The sequence below is a fragment of the Spodoptera frugiperda genome, chromosome 27 (genome assembly GCF_023101765.2).
Source record: "Spodoptera frugiperda isolate SF20-4 chromosome 27, AGI-APGP_CSIRO_Sfru_2.0, whole genome shotgun sequence".
Lineage (NCBI taxonomy): Eukaryota > Metazoa > Arthropoda > Insecta > Lepidoptera > Noctuidae > Spodoptera > Spodoptera frugiperda.
Window position 1 is genome coordinate 12852867 of NC_064238.1, and position 26478 is coordinate 12879344.

General features: G+C 35.1%; 2 protein-coding genes across 2 annotated transcripts; one reads left to right on the plus strand and one right to left on the minus strand.

Annotated features, from left to right (window-relative positions):
* Positions 1–6260: 6260 nt before the first annotated feature.
* Positions 6261–17415, plus strand: LOC118263857 (forkhead box protein I2-like). Its single transcript, XM_050705597.1, has 4 exons — positions 6261–6589; positions 15184–15415; positions 15959–16034; positions 16454–17415. Exons 1-4 carry the CDS (start codon positions 6297–6299, stop codon positions 16516–16518), a joined length of 666 nt encoding a protein of 221 aa, XP_050561554.1. The 5' UTR covers positions 6261–6296; the 3' UTR covers positions 16519–17415.
* A 5095-nt stretch (positions 17416–22510) lies between these two features.
* LOC118263847 (solute carrier family 22 member 1-like) lies at positions 22511–26005 on the minus strand. Its single transcript, XM_035576042.2, has 3 exons — positions 25469–26005; positions 23613–24020; positions 22511–23347 (listed from the first exon to the last, which is right to left on the minus strand). The coding sequence occupies exons 1-3, from the start codon at positions 25807–25809 to the stop codon at positions 22672–22674; spliced, it is 1425 nt and encodes a 474-aa protein (XP_035431935.2). The 5' UTR covers positions 25810–26005; the 3' UTR covers positions 22511–22671.
* Between the last annotated feature and the right edge of the window lie 473 nt (positions 26006–26478).

Genomic DNA, 26478 nt, shown 5'->3' on the forward strand with positions numbered 1-26478 from the left:
TTTAACATAATGTGTGACACTTTACAGGTACAATCCAAGCCCTCTTTATTTTCCATCTAGCAGACCCATACTTGTGCACTTTTAACTAAGTAAAGGTGAGTTTAGAGTAGGAAGGAAGCCTATAGATATACTATCCGGTAGCCGGAGTAGTCACTCGATGAAGTAAGTGCATAATAGCTGAGCGGTCAATCGAATTAAGATGCACTTCGCGTCTTCCTGCAAGGACCAGTCCACTTTGAAATTTCACTCTAATTTATCATGCTAATTGCAGAGAAAATTGAATTTTAATTGAAGTCGCTCCAAAGTTGAGAATTAGTTTTTTGTTGAATTGTAAGTGGATGCAGGCTATGCCTTCGTTGGGTTTTTGTTTAGCGTCATTTAAGAACTATTGAGTCATTTATATAATAGTTGTTTAATGTATAACAGTGGAAGCTTTAAAAATAATTTTGGATTTCTATTACATAATGTCGATTATGGATAAAGATTGGCTTGCCTAAAAATTTTAATTCTGTTTTTACCTCGCAGATGGAAAATGTGGTATAATTTTGAATACACATTATACAATATTACGAGAATCTCAACCACATAATTTATTATTTAACAAAAATATGCATTCATACAAGGACATTAGTGGTCTGGTTTCCTCTGATTAATGTTTCAATGTTGATTTATATTAATTTCGATTCAATAATCTTTTCACCTATAAATATATGTTGTAGCTATTACGCGACTTTTCATCTACAAATAAATTTGTTAACTATAACGCGAAAAATGCAATAATGCAACGATATTATTATACCAAGAAGCTAACGTGTGAAGCAAGTAAATAATTTAATTCACTTGGTTATAAGGAACTTCATCGAAGTGAGTGAGGAGTGAGTACTGAGGAGTACTCGCTAATAATTCGTAGTATCTGCTTCTAATGGATTCCTGCAATCTAAAGCCACTTGATGACAATGGGGTAGATACTGGAAACCGATTATGCTTCGTTCAAACTAAAAAAAAGATACGAGTGAACAGTGTGTGTTCTATTTTTTCTTTTCTTTTCTCGTTTTCGAGTTGATAATTTTTTTCAGCTGTTATTATGTTTTTTTCTATGTTCAGTGATTTTTATTGGTTATTGTTTATTTAAATCTAAAGTTTTTATAATCTAACGTATATCTCTCTCGCCTACCCCAAGTAGGAATAAGTCATTGGATGATTTTCCGATCCTAAAAAAGTAACTTTTAGTAAGTAGTTTTGCAATGAAACATACAATAGCGCATTGGCTTTTTCTTCATATTTGAAAATTTAAACGCCTAGTTGTCGCTTGACTGATTTTTCAATAAAATCTACTACAAAACGATCCTAATTATACACAATCCAAACCAAACTTTCGTAATTGAGGAAAATTTAGATGTACGCGAGAGAGTTTTGCAAACAAATAATTGTACTCTCTATCCTGGAGGGAGTCACCCATATTTAACGGTGTCAATCATCATGGTGGATGGGTACGCAAGTACTGGCTGTTACATTACACGCTCAAATCACGCGGAACGTGACACACGCTAATGACGTCACATCAATTCCCAATTTTGTACGTACATCGCAAATGTGAATGTTTTGCTTCGAAACCGTCTAATGTATATAAGTTGGTTGGACGTAATGAAGGTAATGAGTAACGTGTTTTTATTGTTAGTGGTTATTGTTTACCTATTTTTAATAGGTTTTGTTGAACTGTTTGTTGGATTTGATAAAGATTTTGGTCATTTGATAGACTTCTAACTATTTTAACTAAAAGTCACGGTTTACTCACGTAATTAATGGAGTACAGCTCTATTAGTTTCGTGTCACAGAGCAGTGTGCGCAGACGCAGCGACGTCGCGTAGCCTACTGTATGCAGCCTTAGAAACCAGTAGAGCTTTAAAATAGTTAAAATTCTAGTATGTTTCACGATAGTTGTAAAAAAAAACTATTTATCTGGGCTTCAAGAGTTAAGTTCTTTTGAGATTATGCTGAAGGAACATTAATTAGTAAAGCAAGATTCTTTTACACTACCATGAATTGGAATAATGTTATGTTATGATCGTAGGTTATGATATCTGCAGTACTTTAAAGAATATCTTAGAAATATAAACTTAGTAACACAAATGGTTTTAATCAAATCCATAGTAGATACGTCTGAAACTGCAATGCATCTGATCCTCCATTGTTGCAGATCAATGTTCACTGTTGTATCGAAGGATATTAAATTACCGCGCAGATCCTAATTAGCAGATTACGTAATGCCAATTACCATTGACATTGTGCAGTTATCGTTATCATCGTAACATTAACTCATTGGTTTAACAGATCAGCACAGTTACTGTTAATGTTCTAATGAAGAATTTATCTGATTTTATGGTTATTTTTCATTCAATATTTTTTATATATTAAAAGAGGCAACCGCACATTTCATTTGTTATCAAGGCAACCAAAATTAGGTCATTTCTCTTAAATTACTTTAATTCTATACCTTTACTCAAAGAGAATGAGTAAGGGTATGAGTATGAGCTATACAAAATCCCAGCTTGAAAAAAGAGTTAGTCAAGTAACTCGCCCAATTAAGAGATCATAAGAAATCGTTCAAACGAAGCATCATTGGTTATAACGATTGCGGGCATCGGCCGGTAAATGGTAAATAATTGCATTCGGATACGAGAACAGCATGGGCTTCAATTAAATCGAAACACTTAGAAATCGATTCAATTCGAAACGTTTCAATGCGATGCTCGTAATCGAATTAAATCGGATCTCACTCGGTTCTGAACGGACGTTTTATTTTTCCTACACCAATGTATATCCGCTTCGGTGCCGCATTTGTAATTATTTTTCTAATTGGATACAAATTAGTTTCGTATACAATTTTCTATATCTAAATGGTTGAGTTTGTGCTTTTTTGGAAACCTTCGATTTAATTGGAATAATATTTGTTTTTTCGTGAATATTTTTGTTGAGGTATTAATTTGAATATGATTATTTCTTTCCCAATTTTCGTAGCTTCCTTGTTTCTAGATGTTTAATCAGAATACAAATTAACAAGACATATCCTTGGTAAAACAATGTTACGATATATTATAGTAAGTATTAAAAAAACCCAAAATCTGTTCCTGTATCATCAATCAAGACAACTCTAAAAATATCTGCGAACTTTTTCTTACTCTTTACAAAATAATACCGAAGTTTAACCATTAACATTCTTTTATTCTAAATGAGCATTGATGCTGGCCACAGCTGGGGTTTACAGCATTGTTGGGCTTCAGGCGTTCCCCAAACAAAAGGGATAGAACTAGTTCAAGGTCATCCTTAGAAAAGGCTTCTGTTGCAAAGACCCTCAACCCTTGAGATTTGGACAAAGTTAAAGACATTTAAACTGTGCTGGGGTAATGAAGATTTAATTCGTGATGTATTTTGAATAAGGGTTAATTGAAATATTATGTAAGAACTTTATCGGATCATCTTGTGTCTTTAACAGGAATGTTTTGTAGATTTGGGAACGATTATTGGGTGGGCGGCCGAGTGTTTAGTTCTGATGGTTTTGACGCAGTTATAAGACGCAGTATAGTCGTACAGCGACAACAATAGTTGATAATATAAAACAAAGCGATATCGATCATAATTATGAAACTTATTTTATCGTGTACGCAATACTTCAGCCATAATATTAATTGGGCCAACATTAAAACAACGCTTTGTTCAACTCCCTCTTCCTCGAAGCTGAAAATCCGGCAACCGAATCCGAAATTCCACCGAAAATACCGTTTGTAGTAATAATGAAACGAAAAACAAAAGCATTGAGCACATGTAACAAATCAATCCGGAGTCACTTATTGCGAGAAATCCGCGGCGCCCCGTGTAAATTGGAAAAAGTAATTGAATTTAAAATGTGTACGCATTCGACGGGATGAAAAAGCAACGTGGACGGTGCACGGTGATAATTTAATAGTGACCTGTTATCTACTGGGCTTTGGGGGGAGGGGGAGTGTTGTCCAAATGTGTGCTGGATTACTTAGCCTTTGTCCAGATTGGAGGGTCGACGTTTGTGAAAAGACTAATTGAATGGTTCACGGTTCCTAGTTGGTAGTTGATATTTAACTCTTTGGAAAAGAATAGGTTTGATTTCTATGTGTGATACTGCCCCTCTTTCGTGATTTGTTTTGTACAATAAAGCCGTTATTTTTAAGATCAGTAATTTAAAAAACAATATGTTAAACATTTTCTTCACCAAAATAAAGCAAATAACTGACCGACAGACAGACTTTGAATATCTAATTCATATTATAACTTTCGTAAGACATACTAAATTGTTGATAAATAGTTACGTGAGCAAGCCGAAAAACATAAAGGTGCTCCCACACAGCAGTTATATAACGTTATACAACAATGTGTAACAATATAACATTTGCAATAGCGTTTAACATACTCTACAATTACTGTTATAATTTGTTTAAACACAAATGTTAAATCAGTCTCTAATGTTATATAACTGCTGTGTGGGAGCACCTTAAGAAATCTAATCAATTTTAATTAAATGTTAAGATTGAGAGTTTTAACAGTAAGGCGATAAAATAAATACAAACCTAAATATCTGGAGCAGCAATTCTACAATCCAGAAACGCCAACAAAAACAAATTATCACACCATTATCGAACCTAAATCGTATACAAATAGAACCTAATCTTGTATAAACATCAAACATTCGTCGTTTTGTGTTCGCAAACAAAAAGCGAAGCGCGCGAAAAAGTAACAATGTACTAACAAAAGATATTGCAAACAAACTTAACACCGAGGACTGAACAAATATTGCATTGTATCTGAAAACAATTATTATAAGAAAACAACACAAGGGCTCATGTATTGTTGGAAGGAAATGTCGGAATTTCTATGGGAATTCCTATGTCAAGTATATGACTTAGAGAGGAGTTATTTGACCAATTTCATAAGCTATCAGCAATAGGTATATCTAAAACTTGCTGACTTAGCAAAGACTTTGGACCTGCTTTGGACTTCCACAAATATTTCAAGATCAAAATTAGCCAAATCGGTCCAGCCGTTCTCGAGTTTTAGTGAGACTAACGAACAGCAATTGATTTTTATATGTAAGTAGAGAAGAAAATATTGTTTCTTTGGTTTTGTCGTATACATAGCTAACCATTGGAGAAGATAATTCAAAACAGTTTTCTTATTGGTAGATGTACTAACATATTTTGAAATCATTAAGTATTAGAATACTTAATTTAATTTATTCATAATCAGATAACAGTGATTCATAAAGGTTAGTAACATTTTTAGACTTTTTACCTTTATTTTTAAACCAGCGCCTCAGCTTCACATGGGTGCAATGGTTATATATTATGCATGTATTATACATATAAACATTTCTCTTAAATCACTTTATCTATTAAAAAAACCGCATCAAAACCCGTTATGTAGTTTTAAAGATTTTTAGCATACAAAGGGACATAGGGATAGCGAAAGCGACTTTGTTTTATATTATGTAGTGATTTTGGTACGTACAACGTCTAATCAATCTCAAATGTATGGCAACTCAATTAAACAAGGTAGGTACATCTCTTTGTATGGGTACAGAATATTGTTGTTTTGTTACGAAAGAGCAAAGGTAAGTTCCACGGGTCTATTGAATTTCCATTAAGTATTGATGATACTCATAAATAATTGGTTTGCTGTCTATACGAAACATAACAGGAATATTGGACAATTATTTTCCTTTCCAATCTTTTGTACTAAGATAAAGCTTTGTCTGTTATTTTGCTATGAAATATAGCATATTGTCGCAACCCATATATAAATATCATTATGTAAGATATAACAAAGAAAGTAGGTTTTAATATGTTTGTTGTATTCTTAGTTCTTTATGAAATATTGTCCACGCGGATTGTCAACCTTCAAAAAACCTTATTTACATTTCTTCTGACCTTTTCTGAGAAAATTAATCATTTCTTTAACAATATTTCTAACCTCGAATAGAATAAAAAACACAAACTTAACATTCATAGCCAGCGTGCCTTTTGTAAATAATATCATTTTATTGATTAAAACAAAACTCATAAAATTTTAAAATAAAATGATTTCACAAAATAAAAGAATGTAATAAAAACTTTTTTCTAATAAAACTTATATAGGTATACCACCTCCATGCACCCCAAAGAGATTACAAGTGTAGCAGAGATAGCACGGACTGGCACGAAACACCACACTGACGTTCGAATTTCGAACGGCATCAGTGCGGTCGTGGCTGCCAATCGTATCCTACCAAAATGGCGGCTAGAACAGGTGACAGGTCGAAATGGAGACGAAGAAAATGCTCCAAAAGTCCTACAGAAGACGACAATGATTGTGCGAGCCTTGCATGGCTGTTGAACTTCAGATTGGACGATTTCGTGAACATCAAAGTGCCAGATGATGAGCCTGTTGTGAAAGAGCCGAAGGTGGATATTCCTGATACACCGCCCGCGCTGAAGAAACCTCCGTACACATACCCAGAGCTGATAGAAAAAGCTTTGCGAGAGAATGGAGAGTTGACGGTTTCCGCTATATATCAATGGATCTCGTAAGTCTGCATTTTTATATTAATTAATTTCATTTTAGTAAAAGACGTAAAAATATGATTAGAGAACAACGTTATTATTTGATGATTTTGTGATATTAAACCAAATGCAATACATGTTTATTTTAGTAAAAAATGTATGCAGCCTTTGAGTATGAGTACGACATAGTAATGTGGCGTAATATTTATTTAATTTCACTATTTAATTCTTCTATAATAATTGTTTTATTGGTCTAGTAAACTTCTGGTTATATTTCTGACGTTTAGGAGGAGGTGATGTTGTCTTTTTTTATTTTTTTGATATTAGTGATAATAGTGCTATCATATTGCGTGCTATTGGTACATGGTACTCATAACATAACTGGGGAAAAGTGGTTGTCGCATTGAATATGTGTATTTCTATCCAACTCTTGGAGGACGATGAATACTTACATAAATTGAGATTCTGAATGTTTTGTTTCATCTAAAACTTTAATGTATTTATGTCCGTTTGTTTGTGTAAACTCATTGCTATACCTTTCTTTTTTATTGACGGAGAAAACCGCTTAGCTTTTTGGGGAAAAAGGAAGTGTGGGATTTTTACCTTACTAAAACCTCCCCAGTGGTTACCGTCCGCACCTGAAGGAGGCACCGGGTCCTCATTACTATACACACCATGATAGAAAACCCATACCACCCGACTAAAGAACCTCCTGTCTTTCGAAGTCAGTAAAAAATAGGAAAGGTATTTTATTTAAATGCCTTAAGTTTACATCCATTATTGCTACATATTTACAGCTTATATATTACAGCATAGCTTACATATTTGTGTAACTTGTACGCAGTAGTATTACATAATAAACGCTACCTACTGCGTCAAATAGGTACTAGTAATTCTGTACACTTTCATGTACATATACGTTTTATTAAGTGTAGGTATTCATCAGAGTTCTATATTGATATTACATAGGTACATACATATGTACATACATAAACTCAAGCCTGTCTCCCATGGGGGTAGACAGAAACAATGGAACGCTAGTTGCAACAAATCTAACACACTTTTTGATATTGCATTATAAGTATAGTTATCAAGTAACTTATTTTGCTTGTTAACTTTTAACTAAGACTGACTTTTTCCGATGTGCAAATTGAAACCGTGATCCAGGGTCCAAGCAAGGGCTTGGCAGTCGCAATAGGAACTATTTAACCGATGAGCTAGTATCAAAACTTCATTAGAACTTAAAACGGGATATTTACCATGTTCATTTGTATTTGCGAGATTTGTTAAAAACTTATATAGTTAATTTTTTTGTTTATACACGAGCAAACCCGCAAACAAAAGCTATGTAGGCAATATTTATTCATTGGATATCAAATTGTCTGTTTATGTTCCAATTAATCCATTTTGGCACAACAATAGCTACAATATCAACTATTATGTATACAAAAAATTGTGCCTCGTGTTACCTGATGGTACCATTGTGTGTGGTGTCATTTCTATTTGTTCGTATTATAATATAATTTACTTTTTCTTTGTTCGGTTATTAGTTAGTAAAGTGATGGGGATAATTTGTAGGTTTTTATTTATTTATTTAACGTTAGTTTATTTGTCTGTTCGACTAGTTGAGATAATGTGAAAGTGATTGCTAAAAATGCAGGCTGGAGTTCTGGTCTAGAATTCAACCTGGTTTTGGAGAAGGAACGTCACAGTCTTGTTTTTTGTTTTTTTTTAAACCTTGCCCCACACTATGATTTTCTCCTGTGTTGTGGGTGCGTTTATAAATATACAGGTTCACATAAGACTTATACATGACACCCATACCTGAAACAACAATTTGTGGATCATACAAAGAGTTGCTATGTGCGGGAATCGAACCCGCTATACATTGCGCGGCAGCCGGTTGCCCAGCAGTTAAATTGGTCGGTAACAGAATGCCCACTATAATCGTTCAAAATCTATATAGGATGGTTTAACCTGTTACAATTGTGTAACCGTGTACAAGTGACCACAAGATAAAAATGTCACACTAACACAATGATTACACTTTTCACACGAACTTATTTGTCGGGTACAACCTACCCCCCGCTTATCACAAGCGTACCGATTAAATAAACAACGCTAATCGAACAGATTATGTTGGAAATAATTAACGCGGGATAAAGTTTAACAACGTTTATTGAGCGGTAAAAAATTTACAGACAGAACAGATAATAAAAATTGACACACTAGCGCCACACGTAAGAGTGACGAACTAAAAGTTACGTTTTGAAACTGGAAGTGATTGGATTGATGTTTATACTATTTCAACATCCTCCCTTAAACTCAAATCAATCCCATCTTGGAAGTGCAGTATGCCAGTTTTGCATGTGGTGTCGCTTTGGTGAGTGCGTCTGCTGTCATCAAGTCCGTTTGTATATATTGCACATCAATGGCCCCTTCAACAACTTTATCACGTACATAATGATGCCTCACATCTATATGCTTGGTCCTGGAATGATAGCCATCAGATTCTGAAAGTTTAATAGAACTTTGATTATCACTGTAGACAATCATTGCCTCATTCTTCAGTAGAGGCCAAAATGTTTCTTGAAGTTGCTTTAGCCACATAGCCTCTTGAACACAGGATGACAAAGACATATACTCTGCCTCGGTTGTTGACAGAGCAACAGTCGGCTGGCGTTTAGAATTCCAGCTAATTGCTCCTCCCTGAAACAAGAAAATGTACCCAGTACATGAGCGCCGGTCATCTTCTGAACTTGCCCAGTCTGCATCACAGTAGCCATGAGTCATATTTTCTTCTGAGTTTTGTTTATAACTCAATCTATATTCTTCAGTACCTTTCAAATACCGCATAACTCGCTTCAATGCTAGCCAATGTGACATTTCAGGTTTCTGATTATATTTACTCAACAAATTTATGACAAAACTTATATCTGGTCTAGTAATTTGTGAAATATACAATAAGCATCCAATAATCTCTTGATAAGGAATTCCTTTCAAGGTATCTGTCTCCTCAGATATACTTTTTAACTTTGTATTAACATCCATTGGAATTTTAACACTTTTGCAATCAGACATGCCATATTTATTTAGTACTTCTCTTATGTATTTTTTCTGATCTAAATAAATGACTCCTTTCTCTCTGTCTCTTTCTACATGTATACCAATACAATAATTGATATCTCCCAAATCCTTTATTTTAAATTGTTTTCTTAACTCCTCCTTAATCTGATTTTTAGACTCCATATTATTTGTAAATATAATTATGTCATCGACATAAGTAGCCAGAAAAATCATATTATTGTTGTCTACAATTTTATAATATAAACAAGGATCTAACTTGTTTTGTGATAGTCCAATTCTTTTAAGTGTAGAACTAAGCTTCTTATTCCATTGCCGGCTTGCCTGTTTTAATCCATATAATGATTTCTTTAAACGACATACTTGTTTACCATTCTCATACATTGGTGGTTGCATCATATAAATCTCCTCCTCTATATCGCCTTGTAAAAAGGCTGATACAGCATCCATTTGACAGATGTCTAAATCAAATTTAACTGCCAATGCAAATAAATATCTCAAGGAAGCATACCTTATCACTGGTGAAAATACTTCTGTGTAATCCACACCAGGTCTTTGTGAACAACCTTTAATCACAAGCCGTGCTTTAAACTTTATTACCTCTCCATTTTCATTAGTCTTCCTTTTGAAGACCCATTTGCATGGTATGGGACGTTTGTTGTCTGGAAGGGTAGTAATGTCCCAGGTATTATTCTCTAATAATGACTGATACTCCTCATCCATTGCTGCTTTCCAATGTTCAGCATCAGAGCCCGACAATGCTTCTTCAACAGTTAGTGGATCTGAAATCTGTTGAACACACATGAAATTATTGTGTCTCTGATGAGATCTAAGAGTGATATTTCTTGAAATACTATCAACACTACTATCATCATTGGAGCTAGGATAATATGTTTCATCATCAGTCATCCTAGATGTATCAGTACTTGAGTGTGACGACGCATCATCATAGGTTTCACTCTCTAGTGTATTATCAACAGATATCACCTCATCATTTTGACTTATAGGTATATTAACAAGCTCTTTGGTAAGTACAGGTTGCTGTGTCTGATTATCACTATGAAATGTTTTCTCAATAAATATGACATCTCTACTAACTACAACCTTTTTATTTACAGGATCATACAGCCTATATCCTTTGGTATTATCACAATATCCCACAAAAATTAATTCTCTTGACTTGCGATCCCATTTTAATCGATTTTGTTTAGGAATATGTACCATAGCCGTAGAACCAAAAATCTTTAAATTTGAGAGGTTTGGTTTCTTACCAGTCCACTTTTCATAGGGAGTTACCTCAGCCAAAACCCGTGATGGTGATCTGTTTATGACGTAGGCAGCAGTAGTGACCGCCTCTGCCCACAACTGTTTTTGCAGCTTTGCTTCAAATAACATGCTCTTTGCCCGTTCCACTAATGACCGATTCATTCGCTCCGCTAGCCCATTGTGCTCAGGCGTGTAGGGAGTACTGGTCTGATGTTTGATGCCGGAAGCTGCTAGAAAAACAGAAAATTCGTTATTACAGTATTCTTTGCCATTGTCACTTCTTACTATTTTTATTTTCCTTTCTAATTCATTTTCAACTTCTTCTTTGAATTTCTGAAATACTGACTTAATATCCATTTTGTTCTTGAGAAAATATACATATACTTTACGTGAATAGTCATCTATAAAGGTTATGAAGTACTTCGCACCACCTGCAGATGGTGTCTCCATCGGACCACATAGATCAGTGTGTACTATTTCAAGTAATGCTTTTGCTCTTGAACCGGAATGTGGAAAAGGTAATCGTGTTTGTTTAGCTTCACAACATGGTATACAAACAGTATCAACATCTTTATTTGTGATAGTTATACCCTCAGCACATGATTCTAACCTCTTTACATCAGCCAAGTTTAAATGACCCATCCTCTTATGCCATGTCATAATATCAGTCTTACTTTCACAAGCTACAGCATAAGCATTCACAGAAGCAGTGTTAAGTTTATACATGTTATTTAATAGTCTTGCATTAGCTATAAGAATCTTATTGGCATTAAATATATTACAGCCTGTGTCAGTAAATTCCACTTTACAACCATTCTTGGTTAATTGACTAACTGATAACAAATTAACACTCAGCTCAGGAATATATAAGACATTTCTTACCTGGATTGGGCATTCATCTTTGCAAAAAATGGTCTTTATATTTACTTTACCCATATTTTGCACGGAGACAACATCATCATTAGCCACTTTAATTTGGTGAATCGGAGATGCTTGCATGTCATACATCCAGTCTGAACGTCGCGTCATGTGCATTGTGGCACCTGAGTCAATGTACCACTCATCTTTATCCACATTGCTGTAAGCTGAAAAAACTGCTGAAAAACTGTTTTGATTAGATTTCTTCTCTTGGCACTGATTTTTAAAATGACCATATTTGTTGCAATTATAACAACGAGGGCCTTTCCCTTTTTGCTTGGCATTGGTTTTAGAGGTATTCTTGTGCTTTGTAAATAACGCTGAAGACTCGGAAACTTTAACTTCCTGTAAAAGTTTTGTCTTGACGAAGTCTGATGAAATTTTAATGCCGGAACTTTCCAGACCCATGATCATCGGTTTATAATTGTCCGGTAAACCCGCCAACATGAGTGTTCCCAACCATTCGTCATCGACTTGAAAACCGATATTTCGTAATTTATATGCGGTACTCATAATTTTATTCACGTATTCTTCGACGGTTGCGCAGTTATCTAGTGTTGTGTTGATTAAATCCCGCAATAAGCCGACTTTTCTTGATAACCCGGAGTCCTCGAAAGCATTTTGCAGGTTCGTCCATACTTCTCTAGATGACTGTGCATTTTCAATATGGACGTAATTTATTGGTTCTACCAACAAAATAATTTTGGACTTGGCCTTTACATCTTTCTTAAAATCGACTTCGGTGCCGGGATCGACACATTCCCACAAATCTTCGTGTTGTAGATATGATTTTACCGCAAACTTCCACGTAGAATAATTTTCCCGCCCGGCTAACTTCTCAATTTGTAGGTTAGACATTGCCATTTTTCTCGGGGCGATTTTTGATAAAACTACGAAATATTCACTACTGTACGATACTTTTATCACAATAAATGTTAAACTTTGAGTTAATTAGATATATGGACTGGGCCCATAACCTGTTGGAAATAATTAACGCGGGATAAAGTTTAACAACGTTTATTGAGCGGTAAAAAATTTACAGACAGAACAGATAATAAAAATTGACACACTAGCGCCACACGTAAGAGTGACGAACTAAAAGTTACGTTTTGAAACTGGAAGTGATTGGATTGATGTTTATACTATTTCAACAGATTACCACGAATCACAAAGCTCCCCTCTAAACGGTAGTGAACATTATCGCGATAATAAATTAATAACATTCCCCCCTCGGTAACGCTCCGATAAACATCGCAATCCTGCTGTTAACCATGTCAACGGATTGCTGATAGCGTAATTATATCGCCGGTGATTACTAGATATAGGCCACGGAGCCTTATTGAATGTTTGTGGCGTTTTCAATAAGCGTTGCTCTTGTATAACATTTACTTTTAGGTACTTTTTTATTTATATTCGTTCTCCACCCTTTTCACACAAAGTCTAAACAATTTTCTATCTACGCACTACAATTAACCACAATTATGATTATAACATTATAGTATTAAGTACCAGACGTGGTAAGCAGAGGTGCAGATCTATAGATTTAACTAGGGGTAAGCATATTGCCATACACCAGGGATGCACAGACTTATTAAGACTAGGGGTCACTCGGACAAATTATGAACGGATTGTGGGCCGCAGAAGTATAGGTAATTAATAAAGAATTGATAATAATGTATTAAAATTAAAAACAATTTATTAATTTGAAGCGTGGCACTGCATAGTGCTTACAATCTTTTTTATATTTGGCTCAAATTTACTTGTAGCAATTTATTTTTGCTGTCGGCGGGCCACCAGGATTCAACCGGCGGGCCGCATGCGGCCCGCGGGCCGCGGTCTGTGCATCCATGCCATACACCTTACGTTACCTACTATGTTCCACAAATAGAAATAAAGACCTAATAGTGCTTAGGACTGCTCGGAAATCGAATCCGAGATTCCTTTACGCAGCTATACTTGCAACCTCTCAATCTATGACGGATATGTTTGTTAAATGTCAACAATGTTCCCATCGACGGTTGGGTAAAAACTAGATGGTTTAGATTTGTTTAAAAAATGGACTTCGTACAAAATACTGCTCGAAAATTGCTAGCCTTCTCGTCTTTTATTTGTATTTTTGTAAGAGTAGAACACTTAAAAAAAAAAAAAAAAACGATATTATTTCCATTAACTCACAACAGCGATTTTCGCAAAAAAATTAAATGTATCAAAAAATAGATAGCCCGTAAACATTGTTCATCAGATTGACATTTCCCACCCTATTATTAAAAAAGCTTTTAAAACCTTAGATAAAAGCAAAAAACACGTAACATATCGCTTCCACGTAGGCTCTCCCTTTTCACCGTTTAATCCCCATACCAATTAATAGGCAGGTGCAACACAATATCCATCAAAATTTGACCCCGGCTTGTTTTTAAGCCACCAATAACGATATCGAACACTGTAAAGAATAACCGACCTTGGTAACCTTTAAATATGATAGAAAATTGCTTGTGGCATTTGTTATTGTTTTTAATTCGAATATTAATAAACAGGTGCATAGGCCTGATAAAGTATTAGATAATTCTGATGTCGTGCATCGGTCGGTCGCGGTTCGCAGAGCAATCGATCTCGGTGCCAGGCGGCGACGGGACGCGCGCCCTAGCTACGAGGTCGCGTGCCTCGATGTCTCTTGTAAACATAATACAATTTAGCGTTAAGCAGGTGGTGTTATATTAGATTTTGGGCCTCGAAAACATTTACCGGTACTTGATGAGAGGATAAGAACATGGTTTGGAGTAGGATTTTCTGAGAATCCACTTTTTTGTTGATTTTAATAATGTTTATTTGCTGCTGTAATCTAGTAGGTACTGAGTTTATTGAACGTGAAATATTTATTGAGCCTTGTTACAACAGTGCTTTCGTAGCTCGTACCCAAGAGTATTAAATAACATGAACTTTAAGTATGTCAAGTAGGTACTTATTCAAAAACAAGAGACACTTGGCTGACTAAAACATTGGAGTTTTTCTTAAAGTTATAACTATAAACCATGGATGAAGCAATCGAAACAATGTAACCAAGAATTGTATTGTGAATATGATTGATAAAGAGTAACCTATGGAGTTTCTTGCTCGTTCTTCTTCATATGAATATACACTTTGGAACGAGCAAATAGCTTCACTAGAGGACTGACCGACAGACATACGTTATTAATATTATTATATTTGCTTTGAAGTTCAAAAGTGCCTTCCTGGTTTATTTGAAATAAATAATTTTGACTTTGACTTTGGTGAAACTGAAACGATAGCGAAAAGTAACATAACGCTTATCGCATTATCAAAGGCTAATCACCTGACTCCTTATTTCCAGGGACCGCTTCCCCTTCTACAAAGCCAACGATGAACGCTGGAAGAACTCAGTAAGACACAACTTATCCATCAACCCTCACTTTCGGAAGGGTGCCAGAGCTCCACAAGGCGCTGGCCATCTCTGGTCTTTGGCTGCCAATGCGATAGACCTGCTGCCACTTAGGAACCACATGCTTGAAGAGAAGAAGACTGCTGATGTTATCGAAAAGACCAGGATTTATGGGTTCCCTAAGGTATGTGTAGTCCTTTGTCAAATATTACGTTACCCACGTGAAGAGTAAAAGGTGTAGTGATAAAAGTAATCTTCACTGTCTCTGAGCCTTTTCTTTATATTATTTTGTTCTTGAGAGAAGGATTTCAGAATATTTTTTGCCAGGCTATTTTTATGTAACCAGAAGGAAATATATTTCAAGTATTTGACAAAATTCTTGGTAAAAATTAAGTACCTTTTACCTACAATTTTATGTGAAGACATGATCTCGTTAGCATACGGCTACAGTTACTAGGTAGACACAATTTTGTCCCAAATTCTAATTTAAGTGGAGGAATATAATATTTGAGAACACTTTTCTATCCTGAATAAAAAATAAATGTAAGTTCGTTCTTGGAACGTTATCGAACTAAAATTTAAATTTTCCGAAAGGTAACGATAGGTAACATACGATATTTCACGTCTACCATTGATGTACGCAGTCGTTTTTTTAGTACCCACAGTTAAAATGGAGTTTCCAGAAGTAAGATTTCAGTGTATTTATAACCATTACAATGCGTTCCAGGTGATCGTGTTGGATGAAGCGGCGATCGCAGCTGCCAGCATCATACCGGACCAAGACTTATTTACAGGTAGCACAAGTAAGTATTTTTTTGTATACAAGATACTTTGTTGTTCGCCAATTACTATTACTGTGAAGTAGCGATAGCGTACCGGCAAGTGCAGCCCAGGACGTCCACCTACGAGTTAGATAGACGACCTGATTAAGGTCATAGGGAGGTGCCGGATGCAGGTCGCTTCTAACAGGCTTATCTGGAAGTCTGGGGGAGGCATATGTTCAGCAATGGACGTCTTATGACTTAATTAACGATGATGAACTAATTATAGCGATCGATTTACAAATCTCTTTTTTCTCCGTAGTTGTTCAATGTTCAATCCTTTAGTTTCTGTACATCAATAGGATCACGCTTTAAACAGGCCATGGTGTCCCTTAGGCTCGTTCACTTTTCATAGTCGTGTCAGTCAATTCTCTTTCAAACATTTATCTCTTTCTTTCCAGTGTTCCTAAACCCTGTGTCGACGGAGCAAGTGGTGAGGGAAAGTGGGCTCATCACGGTGGATTAGACGATAACGTTTGTGTCAATTTAATATTATAATAATATAACACAAGACTCGTTTTGTTGGGTATCATGTTGGAACAAAGTAATTATGCATCTTTTCGTCATCGATCTACATGACAGCACTTCTATCCCCATCATATACATTGATAGTTGGCAGGCCACAAATGTACGTTTCACTCGAAATTTTCTGCCTCGCACAGCAAAACTGTGGAATGACCCGAGCTGTGGTATTTCCGGACCGATACGAGATTCAAACCTTTAAAAAAAGAACATATTACTTTTAAAAAGGCCGACAACGCATCTGTAACTCCTCTGGTGTTGCGGGTGACCATGAGCAGCGCTGATCATTTACCGTTAGCCTCTATAAAAATTCATAAAAAATATTCTAAATTGAAAGAAAAATTAAGATTGGTTCGCTTGAAAACGTCCTTGACTTTGCCACAGTCGCAAGGTTTTGTAGGTGACTTAGTCAATGCTGTTATGTCACCAACAATTTTAAGTAGCACGTTTGAAAGTTTTTGTTTTGTGGTAAGCTAGAAAGCGTACATATTATACCGTTTATTAATTTCTTGTTTATTTACTAGTGCATAATATGATGGTGCAGTTTTACTTTGTGGTATTTCAGATATAGGCTAGCTAGCTAAAGTTACGATAGAACCCAGTCTTTCCTATATCTAGCATAAATAAAAGACGTGTCTCCAAATTGTTTTCCTGATTCAGTTTGCGATCGCCATGATAGAATCGGTGAACAATATTCAGATACAATATGATACCAACAAGACGAGTCAAAAAATTGTTAAATATAAATTAGTAATTATTATACAATGGAATGCGTTAGAGTAATTCGGCGATCTCATACAGCTAGTGCGTATCGTAAGGCTATGTATTTGATAGTAATTGGTTTTAATAAAATGTTTAAAACTGATAATAACGTTTTTCAAATCTTTGACAACCATAAAATAAGGAAAGTATTTTGTTTTCGCAAAATATTATTTCAAAGGTGACAAAGTAGTGAATATTTATACACAAAGCTACAAGAACATTGTGTTGCGTTGTTAACAAGAAATATTTTAACCTCTTATATTAAACACTTCCAATCCGCCTGGATCAAGTGTTGTAATTACAATTCGTAGAACTTTTTTCTGAGGGAAGATGCCTTTGCTCAGCAATGGCTACATTACATATAGGCTGTTGTATGATGATGATATGACACGAAACACTGATCATAGTCATAATGATAACTATGACCAGTCATGTGTCAGTCGAATATGAGGCCTACCGCCTGCCATTGCCGGCCTTCGCACTGCCATTATACTGTCATATTTCCACATTGAATATCGTCACTTATATGTAGTATCATAGTAACACGATAATTCTTAACTAGATTGTGTGATTATGTAACTAGTTCTCAAAAATATCAAGGTATACCTAACAAAAGCTTTGGACGTCACAATAATACTTAACGTGTACTTAACGAAGATTTACAACGTACAAGGGGTCTATTTGAATATTACATTCCTGGGTGACACTTACTAGACTATCTAGGTAAAGAACAGAAGCTCTACTATCGTCAAAGTCATACCAAAAACTAAGATAATGGCAATGTTTGCCAATTGAGCTAAAATAATTAAAGGACATGGCTAAACCAAAGTATGGACGTCGTAACCCGTACAAATAAATATTGTATAAATATGGTACCTAGCAATAAATAAAGCCGCATAATTAAAGATTGATATTTTGTAGTTAAGAAGGTCCAGAAACTTTGCATATCTGCGCAATCCTGAAAATAAAGTAGCGCTCCTACGTCAAACAACTTGCTTTGCTCTGAACTTTTACCAAGGCGTTTTGAGGTACCTGAGCCGAAAGTTATTTATATATGAGGTAGATAGGTAAACAATTCTGCTTATACTAGATAATGAACACAAAGTAACCAAGGACAGACACAAAATATATAGTAAGATTGTGCAATCTTATACAAAATATATATTTTGTGTCGATCAAAACATTTACAATTATTTGGTTTCAGAAAAAAGTCATTATATTACCGTTATTAAAAATTGATGTTCGTTTAATTATTTCGATTTGATTTTCGGGGAAACTAATGTCCTAATAATAGCTTGCAGTACCTACTTCCGTGTTGTCATGTCAAACCACAACAGAAAAAAATCAATTATGAAACTTATTTTTTGTTAATTTTTGTTCACCAAGTTATAGGAATTAGTTAAACACAAAATAATTCATAAGTGAATATTTAAATGATACGGGTTAGCGTGAAATTGGTATTCTTGTTATTATGCCTGGGTCAGTCATTTAGCCATCTCCTTTAGTATCAGCACTAACTCCTAGGATGCAATTTTCAGTCTTTATGAGTAGTTTCTGCCCACGACTTGTTACCTGTAATAATTTTGAGATTTACCGCCGCCCTCATTTTGTATGGAGCTTATGTCAAAATTCTACCTCTGGTAGCAAATCTACCGATAGGTAGGTTATTGGAATGCGCCGTTAGTCGTTTAATGGTTACTTAACCCAGGCCTTAGCAATTGTTTTCAGAACAATATTCTTACTAAGGAATACTTTAGGTAATCATTATGTCTCTGAGGGCTTCAGGTTACTCTCTTAGTGTTCTACTGCACTTCCTAAGAATCCTGCCAAATACAAGGTTACCGGCGACAGACCATGTGTCCTCAGTCAGTCATTCAGTAATTTAAGACTTATAATAATCTATAATAATATCTACTAATAGATAAAAAAAAACATATCATTAAAACAGTTGACTAATGCAACAAAACCAGTATCGTTGAATCCTGAATGAATTCCCAAACTCCTCACAACAACGCTTTTAAAGATACATGTAACAAAATAGACCTTCTTTTATTACCTTCCCTAGTCGAGAGGGTCTGGCCTGACATTGGTCTGACATGACGTCAGTTAGGGCCACATGTCGCGGTTTCATAATAATAGTACATCAGGCACCTTACCGCGTTTATCTTGGTTCTAGTAAAATGTCTGCAGTAGTTGAACTCTGTTTCGAAGCATGGAATTTAGAAGTCTATCAATTTGGTCGTTCTGTAGAGCAATACTTATGTATTTCCGTCATATACATATTATATTGGAAAAATAATAGTAGTAAATACCTATATAGTTAGAATAAATTATTACTTATTTATCAGAAGGCAAACACAAAATCACTACCCTTGTTTTAAAAAATAAGTTTAGGTGAATGCCATCTTACAAAACAGTTTTTATTTTTATTCTTTATCTGTACTTACCGTCGTAAAAATATGCAATAAGAACACGTGCATGGAGTTTCTCAGAGGACCTTGTATAGAATAGCTGCTACGCAGAAAAAAAAGTCAGTTACATAAATACTTGCTTACTGTAAACTGTGTGCTGTGGTTCATGTCTAAAGAATGTCGGCTACAGCGCGGTTTACCTTTCTGACATGCGTCTTTGCACTACATTTCATACAAGTATAATTATGAACCAGTGTCTTTGTTTATTTCGAGTATTTAGTCCCTTTGCCCCTCTGGCTATTCTAGAATTTACGTTTTAGGTGTGTAGTATGTACTAATGCGATGTATTTGGTTTTTTTACTGTTTTGAGGGTGAAAAATCATTCAATGACTTCTCCCGGCTAGAGGGAGTGTCAGACTCTTACTGACCAAAAACCACCCTGTTCCTACTCCTGCTTTTCAGGTCGGAGCCCCGGTAACCCGCTAGGCAGTTAGGAGTATAGTAAAAATATGTACTGGTTTCTACTGGACAATTGGCTTCTATACCTACGTATAACTACTACAGAAATAAACGGTGTGACTTTTACTATTATTCACTTGAATTTTTATCAACTACTACGGGTCTTAAAAGAAGTCTTGAAAATCGCAAATTGAATAAAAATTCTGACAGACCATTTCTTCTAGTGAAGTGACCCAATTTCTGTAACTTGACCCTTGAGACAATGTGGGACGAAGCAATCTGCGCTCTCTTTCCATTTATAGTCCAGAAGATTCGATAAAAATACTTTCGCATTCATTTGACTAGTTCGCCCCACGGCGATACTTGGGTAAATAAGTGTACACTTCGTTTAAAGAAAAAATAAATATGTAAAAGTGTAACATTTTGTTTAGTTTCAGAAAAAAAGTTTATTACAAAATGGTTACGGTTAGTCCTTATCTCTTGATAATAGGGTTGAGTTTTTTTTTGTGAACCTATTTTGTAATTCAAACTCTGTAAAATAAAATAAAATAAAATAAATTAAATACGTTAGTCTTTCTCCTACAATTTTTCTATATATTTAGATTTTAAAACGTCGCCCCATACTAGTATTTTCACCTGTATCGTGGGTGCATTTACAAACATATAAGTCCACAGATACATGACACCCAGACTTGAAACAATTTGTGGATCCCACAGAGTTGTTGCGTGCGTATCGAACCCGCTACACGTTATGCGGGAGCCGGTTGCCCAGTCACCGCACCAACCTTGCAGACTTTATCTTCGCACTATGTATAGTTACATTAACTAACATTGTTAGTTCTAGTAGATTTTAATATTAAACTCAATGAATAACAATAGGTATCGATACTCACATATTTTGTTAATGATTTAAAATTCCAGTCTCGCATCGGAATCTCGTAATGACCTAGTAATTACGTCTAAAGAGGTTACTTTAAAAAAATAAATAAATTTCTTAAACAATACGTGACTGAACTTCGTTATTGAGGATACCGATTTTTATTTTCCATCGTAAATTGTTATTGTTGTATTAGAAGAAAAAATACTTTGGAAGTTAAAGAAACAAAAACATTTCTAAAGAAGATACTTTAACTAAGATCTGCTAAAGAGACTTTTGTCCACGAGCCACACTAAAACACATTTCTCGTCAAAAATAAAGTATATTTGCAAAGATTTTCCCACAAATAGAACACTAGAAACAACTTGTACCTAAGTCGTTACAACAATCCGAACTCAACAGTACCACGACCTAACCAAAAACAAAGGCAGCAACACATAGAAACTATCACAAAATCCCAAATTCGCTGCAGCTAATGTTCCCAGAGGCGTGGTCAACAGTCGTACGTTACCACTCCGGGTCATCTCTGCTAATTTACTGCCTACCCCCAGGCCACCCGTAATACTCTCATACGGGATTATGGCTCATCCACCGCCTATTATAACGGACCAAATTGATTTACAATAGCACGGGTTAAGATTTACTAGGCTTAAGTGTTAAGCTGATCAAAGGTCAGTGATTCGGTAATACGTATTGGACAATTGGTATTGGGAGATTATCATCTGATCTGATGTGAAGAGGTAATGTTGGTTAAATGCAGGTCGAGTTTGGTTTTGGATTATGCTGGCTTGTTTCCGTGGGATTATTTGGTTGTGTTGCTGGTTTGTGTCATTTAAGTAGGGTTTTAATGTTAACTGTTCTTCTGCTGTACTCAGAGACATTTAATGGTTACTTAAGTCAGTCCTTAGCAGGCGTTTTCGGAATAAAACATTAGTAATGAATAGTTTAAATAGTCTTTAAATGCCGCTGAATATTGTACGATTTCTACACTGCCTCCCCTCACTTATAGCTACAGTGCAAAGAAAGAGTTGTACCTACAATAATTTCCTTTGTGTCAATTTGTTTATTAGTAATTACAGATAGATTACTATATAAATATAGAAATGAAAAGAAAGGGACATTAAATTGAACTGTAAAAAATACCCTAACATATTATTGGACAAGTTAAAAACATCATACTTTATACCAGTTATCCGCTTCGCATTGTGGGTTATAAAAACTTTTTTCATTACGCCGTGTATAGGGAGCTGATTGTAAAATAAGTGTCGCGTCCTTCTATTGTTTTATTAAAGTCCTCTAATTGTTTGTCCTTATATCTTTTTATATTACTAAAATTCGATGGTATCTTTAATTTTCTATAAAACAGTTGATACTAGACATAGTACCAGACACCTTAGTTTTATAGTATACAACAAAGGATTTACACATTATTCTCAAATATTTATTAATACAAGTGGCAAAATACTATAAAATAAGCAATTTATAAAATATACATTATGTAAAATCACCACAATATTTGGACTTGGACTAAAATTAGTTTAAAAAAAAAAATAATATGATTTGTAAATTATTTTTATCTCTTACGGAATCATTGTCCTAAATTCCTAGTGTCTTCCAAGGTTGACGGCAGTTCTGTATTCTTCGTCTCAGGTAATAAGATACACAGAAATCCACCTAATATGGCCAGTACTCCGAATGTGCATCCTGAGACCATCGGCGGCAGAGAATTGATGGGCGGTGCAACAATCTGGCCGACTCTCGACATCACCGATAAAATTCCTAACACAGAATTTCTAATAGCAGTTGGGAACAACTCAACTCCATACAAAAACACAATTATAAAAGACATAAAAAAGCAAGTGCAACCAGCGCATGCAGTTAATACTTTCGCCACACTTTCAGAATCTGGAATAAGGATGACTATTATCATTAATGTCCCTGATAGAAAATTAGTCGCCATCAGGAAAGATCTTCGGCCAAATTTCTGTAGTAAGTATGCGGCAGTGAGTGTGCCTGGTATCAGAAGTGCTCCTGACATGGCCACGTTTGCATGGATGTTCCCACTCATATGACCTATGTACTGCGAGACTCCATAGTATCCCATTCCACACACAAAGTATATAAAGGCCATACATAGAAAGTTAATGGTCAATCGCCTGTAGTGGAAGATGTGCCAGAAGCTTGCTTTTTCTAATTTTAATGAAGCTTGTGCAGCTGCATATTCTTCTAAGTCACGTTTGATGGTATCAGAGGGAGCGTTGTTACTGAAAACAGTATAATGTATTAGACAATTTCTTATACTCAAAACAGTTATTTTGGCTTGAAGCACCCTTGATACCGTGAGCAATGAATAACGCGTTCACGCGTCACGTTACGTCACCAATAGGTACATATCTCATACAAATATTAATTCTCTGAAATGTACTGATGGTACGCCAATACTATAAGTGTGTATTGTGCACTTTCTACAATAATTTTCTATAACAACACTATGTGTTTTACGAGACTCATCATGAAAACAATACTCACTATTTAGCGATCTTAATCAAAATTTCCGACGCCCTATCCACTCTATTTTCATCGAGCAACCACTTTGGGGATTCCATGGTCATACACCATAGCAGAAGACAGAAGAACATTGGTATTGAAATAACCAATTGGAACATATCGCTGTTTCTAACGAGGTATGATACACCTGCTAGGGTCATGTGGCTAACGTTGATAGGGACGTGGTACAGAGCAGTCACCATTTCTCTGTAACTGACTCCACAGTACTCAACCAAGAGGACGTAGCTAGTGACTATGGCTCCCCCAATGCCTGCTCCTTCAATGCATCGCATGAGAATGAATGTAGGAGCCGTGGGCATGTAGGCAGTCAGGACTCCAGATACGGAGATGATCAGACATGTTACCATGAACATAAACAGGCGCCCGTACCTGGAATACAAGAGCAATATTTAATTAGATATTCTCACCTATTATTTTATTATTTACACTAGACTAAATAATCTCTTTAAAAAATAATAAAATTAACAAAAATATATAATCAAACCTTTTGATCGTCAAAGAGGCAGGCAGAGGTGTAAAATACACCCAGATTTCATCAATTATATTACAAGTTCCATGTACATGTATACTTTTACTGAAATAATATTCAAACCTACTCAGTAATTAAGGCAAAATAAAACAAAGCAAATTAGAAAAAAATATTGATTACATAATTAAATTAACAAAATAAGTGAACATAGTAAAACAATTAGGCAAACCTAAAAATAAAAAATAACAAGAACAAGTAATAACGCAGTTAAAAAAAACTGTACACAACTTAATGCTTATTTCGTTATACCTACATTAAATAGTTTGTCATGCTAAGTTCAATTAGCAATAAAATATATTTTCCATCGTTGTCGATAACAATGAGCATTATCCTTAATTATTATTAAATTGTGACTTAAAAAATTAACTAAAAGTCACGGTTTACTCACGTACATGAATGGTGAAAGATCTACTAGTTTCAGTTCACAGAGGGACTCTAAATCATAAGCAGCGTGCGCAGACGCAGAGACGTCGTGCAGCCTACGTAGGCCCCCTATGTGACTTGAAACTAGCAGAGCTTTTCTCCATTAATGTACGTTTTTTTAGTTAATTTAGTATGTCTCACGGTAGTTATTATAAAAAAATGACACTTATAACTTGGCGTACAAATTTCAACATAAGCAAAGCTTTTGAACGATACCTATCAATATCATGAACATTTTCCATCAGAATTAAATTTTTCGTCATTTTCAGTAGAATGTAAACTCTCAGACTGGTGCTTAACTTAATTAATTGGAAACGTGTGCCAACGTTCATCAGTGCTTTAAAATTAATTTTGAGTGACGACACTCAATCTCTGATAGGCATTTCGATGATAATTGAAGTGCTAAAATTATCATGTTATCGGTAGAAATAAATTACCAATACAGATTGGGTCTGGAGATAAAATGTGGTTTAATTAATTACTTAATATTAAAGTGGACTTATAATTAGAATATTCTAATTTACCCTAGATTCCAGGCCAATCCTGATTTGTTTGGCCAAAAGAAGGGAACTGTGGCTATCATATGGTGGTATGTATTCTATTTATATTTTGTTCCAAGGTTTTTTAATACGAACCACCTATAAGTCTTATAGATTCTGCGTTTCCTAGAAGTCTTCAAGGTTATTTATGGGCAGGCGTACTCCATCGTTGACCACATAGTTGCTTATCAGCTGGCAAGATAGCGGCAAAACGTCGCCGGCCTACCAACAATAAAAAAATAAACAATAAAAATAAGGCACAAAGAAAAAGATTCAGCAAATTGTGATTTTATATGAGATTCCTATTAAACATTAAAAATACATACTTGTCACCCAAGAACCCAAATATTAAAGCTCCGAGCAGGGATCCAACATACAGCATACTTTGGGTGAAGCTCAGCATCCATTGGTTGCCGCAGTAGATCCCATATTTTGTCTGAATGGTTTTAGTAAACACAGTAAAATCCCAATTAGGATATTCACAAGGACATGTATTAGTTGCATTTGGTTCTCCGCAGTCATAATCCATAGGTGGAGACATGAATATTAAACTCAGTATGTGCCAGAAGATTGGTATTTTAGTCAAGAAGAGAAGAGCAAAGAAGTAGTAGTGGTATCTCGTGACTTTGTGGAAAAACTTTTCTACAGGATGTTTTGATTCTATCATTTTGTCTGATCTTGTTGGTCCGGTTTGTTATGTTCTTGTGTCAAGTATATTGTCTCATAATACTAGTGGAAAAACAACCTGCTTATACGAATATATTTAGTAGGTTGCACTTTAAAATATTTGTTACACTTCACTGTTAAAATTTCGCAACAAAATTTAAAAAAAATATTATGTAAATATTAGCCTAAGTCATAACAGAAAAATGACTTTATTTTATTTTATATTGTCATGTTGACATTATACTGAAGTATTATTTTATGCCACTATTAAATATATTGACAGTTCAAAAAGGTTTAATACGTAGATTTATTAATCTCTCTTGCAACATGCAACATTGTATAATGATATTTATGCAGTGGCTGGGCAACGTGTCTCAAGCTCGATTCCCCCACGGAACAACTATTTGTGTGATTCACAAAGTATTGTCCGCGTTCTGGGTGTGATATGTATGTGAATTTGTATATTTATAAATACACCTACGACTCAGGGCAATCACCAATCACCATTTTTAGAAAAAATAAATAGAGCAAACTAATTAATATCATTTTAGTGTTGCTATTTTTGTTCGGGTTTCCTATTGTCTGTCGTTATTCGACTGTTCCAAGTAATGAACTCAATAAACTACAATATCATTAGTTCGTAAATAATGTGCGTACATAAGCTTCGAAT

What these genes read in the sequence shown, in the direction of transcription:
- LOC118263857 (XM_050705597.1), top strand. Translation starts at nt 6,297, where the DNA reads ATGGCGGCTAGAACAGGTGACAGGTCGAAATGGAGACGAAGAAAATGC. An exon ending in GCTATATATCAATGGATCTC is followed by an intron (nt 6,590 to 15,183) that starts GTAAGTCTGCAT and finishes CCTTATTTCCAG; the next exon opens with GGACCGCTTCCCCTTCTACA. An exon ending in CTTATTTACAGGTAGCACAA is followed by an intron (nt 16,035 to 16,453) that starts GTAAGTATTTTT and finishes CTTTCTTTCCAG; the next exon opens with TGTTCCTAAACCCTGTGTCG.
- LOC118263847 (XM_035576042.2), bottom strand. Translation starts at nt 25,809, where the DNA reads ATGATAGAATCAAAACATCCTGTAGAAAAGTTTTTCCACAAAGTCACG. An exon ending in TTTGGGTTCTTGGGTGACAA is followed by an intron (nt 24,021 to 25,468) that starts GTATGTATTTTT and finishes CTTGTATTCCAG; the next exon opens with GTACGGGCGCCTGTTTATGT. An exon ending in TTGATTAAGATCGCTAAATA is followed by an intron (nt 23,348 to 23,612) that starts GTGAGTATTGTT and finishes TACTGTTTTCAG; the next exon opens with TAACAACGCTCCCTCTGATA.